Genomic DNA, 13621 nt, shown 5'->3' with positions numbered 1-13621 from the left:
TAGTTTTGGCAATGCCAGTGAATTTGTAGTTGTAGAAAACGAATAAAAAAGGAAATTTAAACTGAGTTTGAAGCCAATGAGCGTCGTCCAGCATGATCGGCCCTGACTCTGTACACTGCACAGTGCACTGCACTGAACACGCACGTTCAGCACAAAAAAATAACCAGCACTTTCACGGTTCATTTTGAATTGAAAAACGATGTATTTTCGAAGGAAATGAAAAGTTACCGCATCCCTACCGTCTATATCAAACTTGAAACACCACCTTTAAATATCATGCCATTCAAAAAGTTGACACGGTGAAATGTCAGAGATGAAGAAAACGGAATGTTCATGCATCGACATCAGTACAGCTGATCAGCGAGCTGCATGCCATGGTATCAGCTGATCAATACGATCATTATTATGTCGCTAGTAGTACAGCATTCATTGCAAACGATATCAACAGAGTTCAACATTGTTATTCAAATGTTTATATTTCAATAATAATTGTGTCTATAAATTTAATTTTCGATGGCTTCTTGAGAAGAGCTATTTTATTTCGGCGAACGACAAAACTTGACGTAAACGGGTGCTTGAAAGGTACAGTTGACAAACATACTGGAGGGTTTCGGTACCGTCGCGATATCGAGAACAAGGCAAGGTAAAATCACAGACATGGAGAAAAAAAAACGATGAATGAAAGTTGTCTCCGATTACAGTCAGTGCATCAGAATTAGGTGGCCGAGATGTTAGATCAACGGAGAGTCCACGGTCGTCATGATTGTGGCTGACCTTGGACCGAGACTTTGAATGGCTCCGTAGTATATCCGTAGACACTTCCGGTCAAGGTTGATGACAACAAGCTGCCGTTGTTGGCCCGTTTACGGCTGGTTCGAGTAGCCTTATGGCCACTGACATACATAATATGCCATGTGTCAAACCCAGTATCGTCTAGGAGTTTGCAAAGGTACTGAGTTCTGTTTCACCTATACGGCAACGAAGCGAACCATGTTGTAAACAAACGTAGTAGTATAACCAGCGTATCGGACGGGGACTGCATGCTCAGCGAGGACTCAAAAAATGTGATAAATCGTACAGTAAGATATTATTATCAATATTGTGCACCATTATAAAGATTTTTATAGTTTTGTGTATAACATGGTTTATCCGATATTTTCCCTCCTTTTAAATGCGCAGTCCTTTTTCGTTTTCAAAAAAAAACTTGCTCGCTGTGGGGCGCCCGGCCGCAATGCTGAATAATGGAATACATTATCAGTAATAATGTATGGATATGACGTCACAAAATCACTGGTATTGACAAAGCTATAATATAATTACATACAATTGAAATATAAACTCGTTATATCTGTACTTGTTAACATCATGCGTGATCTGACCCTCTCACACTGCTACATCAATATCATTATCATTTTAAGGTTTTGTTCCTTATTCCTTGACTTATTTGTCACAACAGCAAAGGTAACAATTCACTTTAGTGTAAAAAGTTTTTTCTAGATAGTACATAATAATAGCAAAGTTTACGTCAAAGTGAATGACCTCTTAAACAGGACATGATATGGTCACTTACCAAATAAGCGTGAGATGGCCACTGTGATTGCGATATAGTCATGTCGTATGTAGTTTCGCTGTAATAAAAATTACTTTAGAAATGTTATCAGTTTGAGTGATGAAACGCTAGTTTTTTGTCATTATAAGATATGAATTTGGGTTGATGTTCATATTGCACGTGTAATTTTCAACTTGATTTGTTTGGAATGGTATGGAACGTATATGCCTCTCTTCTCTTCTATCAGTTAACGATGTGTTGTGACATAAAATTTAAAATACCAAGAGATGCTTCAGCAATTTGCAATTTGTCGTAAGTCTGTTTCTGTCCACTTAAGAAAGAGATAAAATTAAACTGTAGAAAGTGAAGCAATTCATGAATACAAAATTTGAGCAAGCCATTATCAATTTTGTGCGCTCATTGTGTGACCATGGATGCATTTATTGGCAAAAAGCTTACCTGCAAGGCGGAGGGCAATCGCACTGAAGTAAATCCTTTTGGTACATGTAGTAAATCAGTTGTTTGCATACAACTTAAACAAATTCAGAAAAAACATTGAATGAAAGTTGAAGTTATTGACGTGATCGTTGTGAAGATTAGTCGTTGAATTTGTCTATTATTAACAGTGTTTAGCAAGAATGACCATAACACAGCTACAATTTGCTATTCGCTGTGATCATGTGATCTCAACCCACGGCAATTGCAACATATAGATGTGCGATAAGTCTTAACGAATGTGGGATATGTCAAGAGAGAATGAGGGTACAGTGATTGATATTCAGATTTATATGTTGAAATACTCTGCTACCATGCTAAAGCAGCCATTTTGAATTAACGTGCATTCTTGATAATTCGGATTTTTTACATTAAAATTTGCTTGTTATTGTAACGTAGGAATATATTTGTTTTTGGAAAAAATGCTTTCAATTGATATTGATTCAAAAATAATTTTAAGGTACAGTTTAAAAATTTTAGGCTTATATTGTGGGGCAATTTTCTAAAGACAACAATCTAATAGAACATGTCCTCGTATATGTTTAATCGACCATTTATGTGGAAAAATAGGGTGCAGTCTACTGAAGAAATTAAGGAATGTCGGGAGAGATTCACCTTGCGTTTCATTCAGCATTCTGCACGGCGGTGCATCGATGCCCAACGTATCTGTGCAACCACAGTATACCACTAAGGCATTCTGGAGGCACGCCTTCCCACACCCCTGAAAGGAAAATGTTATGTATGCAAGTGAAAAATCGGATATGGCAGTGATGAACTTGCAGGCAAGTATACACGATAAATTGTATGAGAATTACCAAGGAAACGCAGTTTTCTTCTTTCTAAATTATACATTATACATGCCAGACATTGTGAGATTTTGGGTCTGTAAGAGCGAGTCGAAGTCAACCACTGGATGTTTAATAATGCCACCTTACTGTATTGATGTAATACGTAAAGCCCCCGGACTATAGTTGCAAATGTTATGAATTATTGTAATGATTTTATTTTCAAACCAAAGGTGGTTCATGAAAATGTGCTAACTGATGGACATGTATGGAAATATCACTGCTTGCTGATTTGGACTATGCCTACGCGGAGGTATATACAGGTACCAAAAATGCAATCTGGGACTGAAAACTGAGACTCCCAGTTCACCAATGCAATCTGGGACCGGTCCCAGAATATGTTTTTGGTCATCTTGGACCAGTCCAAGATTGTGTTTATTGGCTATCTGGGACCGGTCCTAGATTGTATTTTTTGGCTACCTGGAACCGGTCCCAGATTGTGGTTTTTGGCTATGTGAGACCGGTCCCAGATTGTGTATTTTTTAAAATCTGGGACCAGTTGTGCTTTTTTGCACGTAATCTTGAGAAAGTCCCTGGTCATGTCCATATTGTTTTGCTATCGTGGACAATTAGTCCCTGATAAAGGTAACAATTAATGACAGTCACTGCAAGTCTCAGATCATGTTTATTGGACAGTTCCAAGTTCATCGCAAGTCTTGTGTAAAAGAAGAATTATGGAAAGTAGAGAATATTTGACATACATCTATGAGCTGACTAAACATAATGCCTAGCATGTGTAAAGTCCAGTTTGTTCCTGATATCCACAAAAACTAACATTTCACAGTATGTCTGATCTGTGCATTAAAGATCCATAAATGCAACTGCTTTACTCTATGTCAGCTAATCAATCTTTAATTTTTCTGTCTGAAAAAAGTCAATTTTTCAACTTGAAGCTTGTAATATTCTTTTCTAAAAGTCATCCGTAACGAGCAGTCTCATCTTTTACACAATAGTCTATGTTAACTTATGGATAAAGTGTGAAGAGGTCATCTATTGCCATTGTCCTGTACTTCTTCCTTGACACTTCAAAGCTCTAAAAGACTGAAAAAAGTATTATATGATTATGTCCCCCGAAACCACCATTGGCAAAAAGAAAATGACTCCAGAAGGATGTAACAGTTTAATCAAATCCTGATGATATATTCAATGATATATCCAAAGAAATGATGCCAAATTCGCTGACACACCAGCAGCGACACCATTCTACATGACACCAAAAACGTACTGCGGAGCACTCTCTTGCGCTTAGAGCTACAAAACTGGAGATTACCGATATTACTTTTTTGAACAGGAAACAAAACAGGTCTGAAAGAATAGCCATCTCAACAGTATCAAGAAATGAACATAATGATTAAACCATTGATAAGGAAGAACTTTTTTGTTGAGACAAAAGATTATTGTGACTGAGTGACTCTTTATATTCTCTATGCAATGTGTGCATTGACAATACATGTCGAGCTTGATGCAGAACGCGGATCCTGGAGCGGACCAATCACAGTTGAGTTAAATGGACCAATCAGGTTACATTACGTTGTCACTTTAGGACCAATCACAGTGAAGCTGTAATCTATGTATCATTTTCTCATGTTGTTTTGGCTACAATTTTCCCGCCTAACGAGCACTGTAGTTTCAGAGTTTCAAGCAACTTTGGGGAGTTCAGAGTACCAGTTCTGTTTGTCGCTTTTTCGATGCAATAAAACCTCAAGTGTTTTATATGCTTTACTCCTATTGCCGGTGTCCGAGACTCGTGACTGCCATCAAAGAACCTGCTTCATCACTCCCCACAAAGATATTACATATATAGAGTGTTTTAAAAACAGCGCAGCATTGACAAATATACAAACAGTAGATTATAAATCATACTAAATTGCACACTAAAATAAAAGAAAAGTTCAAAGAACAATTAACATTTATGCAATGGTCAATGCACAACCAGGAGCCACTGTCCCTGTATTACACTCAGATATCATGCAATTTCATCTAGCAATTGTTCAAGTAAAAACAAATCTCCGTCTGACTGTCCCATAAACATGCAAAAAATGCAATCCGGGGACAGTCTCATACAGCCACAATACACGGTCTGGGACTGGTCTCACATTGCAAAAAAACACACTCTTGGACTGGTCCCAGATAGCCAAAAAACCCTTTCTAGAACCAGTCCCAGATTATCAAAAAACCCAATCTGGGACCGGTCCCAGATTGCATTTTTTTGTAAACTGGGAGTCCCAGTTTATGGTCAGACATTGGCCATTTAGGTACCTTTACATACCTGCTACGCGTTTTAACTGGTTAAATAATAAATGGGTGCGCACTCATGAAATGACGTCCTAAGGAAAAGTAACAAAAATGCTTTATTTCCTGTACATGCACATCGTGATATTAAAGGAGACAAGCATGATGTTTTTTACTTGACTGCACAACACACGATGGCCAATATTTTGTTGTTGTAATCTTTATTTTCTATGTCACATGATTAGTTTTTTATAATGGCGGGTTGCTGTTAAAACGTTTTAATTTATGTGCCACTTTCTACACTAATGACATTGTGAAACACTTTTCAGTCATTTATAGGTCTTATTCAAAGACACCTCTTAGAAAACTGATGATATTTCGAGATCGGCTTATTACACATTCGCAGCAATTGGGCTTTAAGGTGATAAGAGACGACACTAACGGCTGAAAAGTAATTATTCTTACCTCCAGCGTATATTGTCCCGACCCATACATAGCCGCTACACGTTCATCTATGCCCTTGTTGTTGACTTGGTTGCTACAATTTCCAAAAGGATAACTTTGACGATTAAGCTTGCTCTAGAAGATATGACAGTGTCGTAACACACTGATTACATAAATCTGTAAACTTCTTCGAGGCTTTCAATGTTTCTTTCTATTTTGTATATATATGTTTTGCGGGCTGTAGCTAATTCTTTATGTTTGTTTATCATTAATCGTTGCACTAGTCAGTTCGACCGTACAGCGTATTCATTCACAAGAAAAGTCTACGACAATTACTCATTTATGTCACCATTCTACTAGCTGCCTTGTGCATGGAGTGTAGACGAGGGCTACGAGCCATTTTGTGCATTTTGCATTGAAGGGAGTCACGCAAAGACATTTCGGTACTGAATGACAAACGAACTGTGAGCCCCATGACTTTGATAAAATGAATGGAAGCTGTTGACCCAGAAAGGTTGCAGTTAAATGTACTGTCGCTGCCGTGCTTTATTGAGATAAAGTTTTGCTCTCAATTCATTTTATCAAAATTAATCTATAAATACCCGCACCAACTTTCGATACGAACAGTGTCTACGACTTTGAAAGAATTTTTGTCAGACGTTTTGCTTGTACCATCCAACATGCATAAGCCAAACTACAAACTGCTATATCTACTTATTACATAGACGCAAGTAGGAAAAAACGGCTGGCCTATACTGAATAATACAGCAACTACTTATGCCTCAACGTTTTAGTTTTGTTTTTATTAATTCTATTTTTAGAAATGGGCACAACTTGATCAAAACATTGCAACAACATTAAGTTACAATAATGACATACTTGACAGATGTAACTTAAGTTGATACATTTTGACGTATATTTTATAAATGTGTATTTTGTGTCAGGCACAGAAACTTGGACCACCTTGATCATTTTATCTAAGTTACATTATCTGTTTGATTCCTTGCGAAACGAAGTAAAAGACCGCCCATTTCGGTCTGGAGCGAATATGACTTCGTTGTCAAAAAAAACCATAACAATTCGTTATTTTCAGCTCGATTTAAATGAACGTTTATAGCCAAATTGCGTAGAATATTAATATTGTAGTTGTTTAATGAATGAGCTCTAAATATTCAATGCTGTGGTATCTACACTTCAAATTGGTGTTTTAATTTTTTTTTCCATATTCGCAGATGTTGACTCATGATTTATTTCGTATACCAAATTCTCGTTCCAAATCAGTACAGAAAAACAACCCTAGCACCCCACAGTGTACTAACACTCTATGGCTTACTTTTGTCAAGTTCCTCTAATGCACTAAATGCCCAATTTTTATTGTAGCAAGATAATTCATGCAGCGTCACCCTTACCATCGACAGTGATACCGATGTCACTGTACCGGGCAGTGCAAAAAATCCTTGGTCTTGCGGGAAATATTGACTGCCTGGAGGCGTTATTCCGACCACTGCGGCCGAGTCTTGTCCGTAAATACTCAGGTACTCATCTTGTTCCATAAACAACGTCATAGTCAAGCCTTAAAATATATGATTAAAATTGTGTTACGTCCTTTCTTTCTTCAAATGTCCTTTACGGTATCGTTCGATCGTATTTACGAAGTGTATGAACAGGAGAGCTAGATGTTCTGTAAAAGTCATTTAAACACAAATCAGACGATTATTTACCTTGTTCAGGTCCAGTACCTGTCGATAGTCTTGTCGTCTCTGGATCCCCATTAAAGTGGAAACAGTTGCCGTAATATTGGTCTTGCGAGACAATAAAATCATTTCTAGACGTAGTGAAGGGATAAATCATAATACTTTGATTAGTTAATGTGCAAAATGTAAATAGTCATCAGACCAACTTGTTTGCACAATTATGTGTATCTTTGTCAAAGATGTGCAATTCAAATTCCATATGCATGCAAAGTTTGTTATATGATGTTGACAACGAAATCAATTAGATTTTGATGTCGTCGAATTCCAGTAATTAGCATGCCAGTATATCCAAAATAGTGTAACAATTTCCACGAATATTAAGGTTTTGCAATAGAAATTAGGCAATTAATGTCGCATCCTCAAAGGAGAGTGCGTTACATATACTGGCGTTGGTATATCACATGTTAGTACTATTGCTATCACATTAGGCTTAGTATGTGCACAACATTCCTGACGCAAATCTCTATCTCACACACACACGCAAACACATTCGCTAACACACTTACACAGACAAACAAACAAACATAATTTGTTGTAGAGTATCAAATGCTTACTTTGGATCACACTTTTCCCCTGCGTATGTACACTGGAGAATGAAGTCTTCAGCCTGGTGGCCTAACTCACTTATCTCATCAACGCTTAGTTGTAGAACTCTAGTGAGCTCCGAGAAGTCTGGAGATTCACTAAACATTCTAAATCTTATCCAGTCGGGGGGATCTTCCCCTTTCACGCGATCAAAGTTATGGTGCACGTAGACATTTTCCTCGAAGTGGGTGTAGACCGCAAGGTCGTCAGTTATCGTTAAGTACGGTGAGTACCAACCGGGAGAAAAGTTAAACAAACGACCGCCTGTGGAAAATGAAGCACTCAAACGAATCAAATAGGAAAATATGCAAAACATACGTTATCAGCTACAATTCTTAAATATCTGAATATCGATGAGAACATTTGTACATCACATAAAAATCAATATTTAATGACAACAATTTTACACCTTCATTAAAACTTTAGGTTAGCCTTTAGAGCTTGCGATAGAGCATTAAGTCCCCATCTGTCCCTAACAGTGAACACATGATAAAATTAAATTTTCTCTCGTTACGAAAACCATATTCATTATAATCTGTTAGCGAGATTGGAATGTTTAGTCGAGTGATGGCGCACTACTCTGGTACCTCTGATGTCGCAATCTATTTGAAACACTCCTCAATGCTATTCCAGATTCCTGGAAGCAAATCATCACTTCAAACATCCAAAATGAAGAAACCTATGATATTCTAGACTTAGAGAATTATGGTCTGACAAAAAGCAATGTGAAAACCAAGTCACTTTATTTGAAATTAGTTGATAAAAAATGGCATGAACTCAGTTGGACAAAAATAGACTGAGAATCTTGTTCTCACTGACAATTACAAAGCTACTTTATTCAGTCGTTTAAATGCAACAGGAAATGTTAGCAATTCAGTAAATGGTTTAAATTAGAAGATTTTCTGTAGAGGTCTATTCACAGGTAACTTGGCCAAAACTTTCAATTTAAGTGATGGGAAATGCCATGTTTGTGGCCAAGACGAAACACTAGATCTTATTTTAGTGTAAATATGTACGAGAAATCTGGCAGAAATGTATTTCTTTCTTTGTCAGAAAACACAATTTTGATAATAGTATCAATATCAAAAGATTAGCAATGATAATAACGCAACATCTGACATTATCTACTGCATTACTTCCTTTGTTAAATACACAGTTTGGAATATTCGAAATTCGGTTACTCTTGATGGGATTAAAGTTTCTCTTCAATCCTATGTTATGCAATTAAAATGTTATCTCTCTCATGGATGAATACATTATATTTCACATTTTATAAGATGATGAACAAAGCTGAAGATTTTATCACAAAGTTTTCAAGCCTTGTAAGACTTGAAGGAGAAGAATTCATCTTTAACTCATTTATATGATGATCTTTGTAGTTATATGACCGATTTTTTTTTGCTTCTTTCAGACAAGTAGAATTGTCATTTCAACGCATTCACAGCTGTGTAGATTTGTTTGTTCGCGACTTTGTTGAAATAAATTTATCTTTGTAAAAAAAAAACGGTAATCTATTTGAATGCAAAAGGCAGTATAATTACAGTTCATTGTACACCTTACGTAATTGTCTCTGCAATTTTTCAGGTCTTTTGATTTTGACAACAAAGCATATGTGATGCCTTTACTGAATAATAACATTCACGGGCGGCATTGACATGGCCTAGGGATCTTCCAAGGACAGGCCATGGCCTTTCAGACACTTGATAGAAAATCGAACGACTAAGAAAAATAAATGACAATGCAGAACTTTTTATCAGTCACCGGCGTTCTTTTACCCCATGAAGAAACACGAACGAAGGCAAACCTAAAAACTATATTGGCCTCATTCTCCAAATGGCAGAAATCAGTGCTTGCAAGGGACTTTGAAAGTTAGTTCATGCAGACATACATGCAGCGCTCTAACGGCGATGGGTAGGAATCAAAAATTGCAAACTCATTTATACATGCCTTAATGCATTAATGTATCGTTAGAAATAAGCGTCGTGCATTTAACTGAAGAAAAGACAACAAAAATTCACAGATAAAAATATCAACCGCCTTGTGAAAACTAAGTTCGATGATATGTCTGAAATAATCATAGAGATATCGTTTTTTTCTAAAGTAAAACAATGTAGTTTTTACTGTCAACGCCATACAGTCAAGCAAAATAAGTTTAAATACTCGCTGTTAACGATTAATTTTTATTGTCATCATCATAATTATCATCGCCGTCGTCGTCATTGTCATTGTTGTTGTTGTAATATTTATTATTTATTACCAAATATAATCTATCAAAAAATAGAATAGTCCGTAATCCGACTTACCATTTGACTCAGAATTGACACACTCCATCTCATCAAAACCATCCGCACAATCAACGATCACATCGCATATCTTGTAAGGATGGACGCATTCACCAGATGTACATCGTATATAGTCATCGGGGCACTCTGTTTCATTGTCCGATGAAATAAATGCTACGCATGGCGGAAGAGAAAAAGTGAGTGACGTCATTAGAATGACGTTGAACTTGGAATTTTAGTAGGCAGCAAAATACTAGCACGTTATCATAAGTGGCTTTACATGTGGAAGTTAATATCGATCAAATATTTTAACACATGAAGCGAAAAATTGATATCAATTAATATTCTACATTAAATAAAACTAAACTACCTTCAAAGGGTTTTTCAGAAACGAAGAAGGTTCTATATTTTAATTTCAGAACGTGTTTGCATACCAGTTAGACGTAATCTCTGATAATATATATTTCCTGCTGATTTCACCACTTGTACGCCGTCGATACCTTCTTTCAGGTTATGGAGCCTGCACGTCTTTGAGCCATGGTGGAAATCAAACGAGTGACATTCGTATCGTTTCCACTCCATGCACTTATACATGCACTTGTGCAGCAAAAGTTCCGAGAATACATCTGTAGAATTTACATCGAGGATCAAACCATCGCGAGCTTCAAACATTGAAAACATTCTCATCTCCATGATGTCGGCGATTTGGTTTGTCACATATTCTGCAAGAAAATAGATTTGTGTCAAGTTAGAAACAATCATGTAAACATAGATAGATATAGTGCACCCAGAAATGTTAAAGGACTCGTCTCTAGAGGCGTGATCACAGAATGTTCAAAATACATTCTAAAATAAATAAACTCGTAAATTTATCATCTGCTTACTGTACACATTAAAATGTATTACTATCTCTTTTATAAACCATACATAAAATTGTAAGGTTAACACATGTACCAAATCAACTATGACAACATACCCGAAGCAAAAACTTTAATTTCGCAGAAATGCAAGTAAGTCACTTTGTCTTGTCCATTTTGAACGATGACATATTGACCCAGAATCGGAATGATACAATCCCTTACGATGGTCTTGTCCTGCATATCTCTGTCTGCTATCTGACCTCCGCACTGTGCGTTCCTGCCAATACCGTCTCTATAGTAACCGATGCGTATTACTGCTCCAACAATCCTTGATGCTGCAAAGCAACGTTATAATTTTATTTACGTATGTTCGTTCATACGTACGTTCGTTCGTTCGTTCGTACGTACGCGTTAACCCTCCGTTTATATCGCGCACAGGACGTATGTATGTATGTATGTATGTATGTATGTATGTATGTATGTATGTATGTATGTATGTATGTATGTATGTATGTATGTATGTATGTATGTATGTATGTATGTATGTATGTATGTATGTATGTATGTATGTATGTATGTATGTATGTATGTATGTATGTATGTATGTATGTATGTATGTATGTATGTATGTATGTATGTATGTATGTATGTATGTATGTATGTATGTATGTATGTATGTATGTATGTATGTATGTATGTATGTATGTATGTATGTATGTATGTATGTATGTATGTATGTATGTATGTATGTATGTATGTATGTATGTATGTATGTATGTATGTATGTATGTATGTATGTGCAGTGTCTATAAGTATGCCTACCTCCCTGTCGGACAAAAACGCGTATACGTTTCTGTGTATGTGTGTAAAGAATATGCACGCATGCATTTACATTCCATTGATTTATATGATCAATGCGGTAACCATAATGGTTTTGTATAAGGAACATTTTAAATTACATGGATGGAATAATACAGTAACAGACGCAATACCTACAACAACAATCATAACGGTTGGTGATAACCACTTTGTATACGGCATAAATATCAATCAGGTCAACCCTCCACCAGGCGCCCCGCTCTTTAGCAGAACATATGCAGCTTAAGCCAGTCAACATAGCCGGGTCCTCATTACCATCCACAGCTTTGTATGCATCGAAGTTGTAGTACGTGCTGCTTTGCTCTGCTGGCTTGTTGATGGCTACGTTTGGCAGATTATCGACGATATCTAGTAACCGAAGGATAATTATTAATGATGATCACGGTATTAAAATGCACATCTTGGGCAGTTGCTCTCTCTAATGTTTGCAAGTCTCCGCTGATCTACCACTTATCGGGGTTCATTTTAAAGCTGTTGGCGTAAGGACAATTTTACACTGAAGAAGTTTTTTGGAAACTAGAAACCGTAAGTTTTTTCCCACAGAGTTGACTCACGGATAGAATTAATTTTCATTTTCAAATATCATTGAATGTTAGGTAACTCGCTTCTCTGGTGCCAGATTTTGCACGTTGACCCCTTGATTTTACTCTTAATTTGGTAAATGAATGGCTGTAAGTTTCATTAAGAAATGTTTTAAAAAGTTTCATTTTTTTCCCTTTCGAGATGCATACTACCATAAGCGATTTTGAAAGAAACGCAACTTCGAACTATTATTGACGTGGTTCAGTTAAACTGAAGCGATTGATAATACATATCCTACACGGACGACAAGTTGAGTTTGGTGAAGTAATGACAATTTAATTTACAAATGTAATCTCATTAGCTTTTCTTTTTACATTACACACTTGTTGTTATGAGTATTTCGTATTATCGCAACATTCAACTATGTAGCACCTAACACTTTTGAGGAATTTAAAAACTATGACAATCCAATTAAGCTTATCCCAAATGAGTTCCAATCGTGTTAGTGTAAAATTTTAGGAGTATTTATATACATTAAACAACCTAACCCACATGGTGTTGTCAAATGTACATCGTTGTTTAACACGTCAAATGTTTTTTCTTAACTTAGATGGTTGCCCATCGATACGAACCGGCGAAATATTAATTGTGGGCTGTCTTTATGTCTTTTACGTTTACCATTTTGCCTATGATCTTCATTAAAGCGTTAAACGAGAGTAAAATTTATTTACGAAAATGGTGATTACATAGAGGTTACATCATAGTATACATGGGAAGAGTCTACATGTCCGTTGAAAGGTGACAGTCAAATCAAACGTGCCATTGACAAGGCTAATGAATCAATGGGAGTCAACAAGGAGAAGGTTTACATCGGAATCACTGATAACACCTTCAAAACACGCTTCGCTATTCATATGCAATCGTTCCGGTACATGCATTCGTTCCGTAACAAGAAATATGGGAACAGCACAAGAGTTGTCAAAGTGTATTTGGTCTTTAAAAGTTAAGGACCAGGTCTTTGACGCTCGTGGTCGATTATTAACAAAACATTGAGACTCTAACATAACCAAATGATGTGATCTTTGTATATCAGAAATGCAAGACATTATCAGTGCTGGCAAATCTACGCTGTTCGACAAACGCTCTGAATTGGTTTCATAATGTCGCCACCAAA

The 13621-nt window shown here is 36.6% G+C and overlaps 1 protein-coding gene across 1 annotated transcript in view; it reads right to left on the bottom strand.

Annotated features, from left to right (window-relative positions):
• Positions 1-13621, bottom strand: part of LOC139118495 (uncharacterized) — a 57289-nt gene that overhangs the window by 10275 nt on the left and 33393 nt on the right. The window contains exons 11-21 of the mRNA XM_070681788.1: positions 12043-12273; positions 11163-11381; positions 10621-10908; positions 10208-10360; positions 7874-8168; positions 7287-7390; positions 6975-7138; positions 5587-5700; positions 2660-2765; positions 2009-2081; positions 1571-1628 (exon numbers count right to left, since the gene is read on the bottom strand). Coding sequence (XP_070537889.1) covers positions 1571-1628; positions 2009-2081; positions 2660-2765; positions 5587-5700; positions 6975-7138; positions 7287-7390; positions 7874-8168; positions 10208-10360; positions 10621-10908; positions 11163-11381; positions 12043-12273 — 1805 coding nt within the window. The remainder of the gene's footprint in view (positions 1-1570; positions 1629-2008; positions 2082-2659; positions 2766-5586; positions 5701-6974; positions 7139-7286; positions 7391-7873; positions 8169-10207; positions 10361-10620; positions 10909-11162; positions 11382-12042; positions 12274-13621) is intronic.

This window comes from Ptychodera flava, chromosome 19, assembly GCF_041260155.1.
Source record: "Ptychodera flava strain L36383 chromosome 19, AS_Pfla_20210202, whole genome shotgun sequence".
Classification (NCBI taxonomy): domain Eukaryota; kingdom Metazoa; phylum Hemichordata; class Enteropneusta; family Ptychoderidae; genus Ptychodera; species Ptychodera flava.
This window is presented reverse-complemented; position numbering and strand designations above follow the sequence as displayed.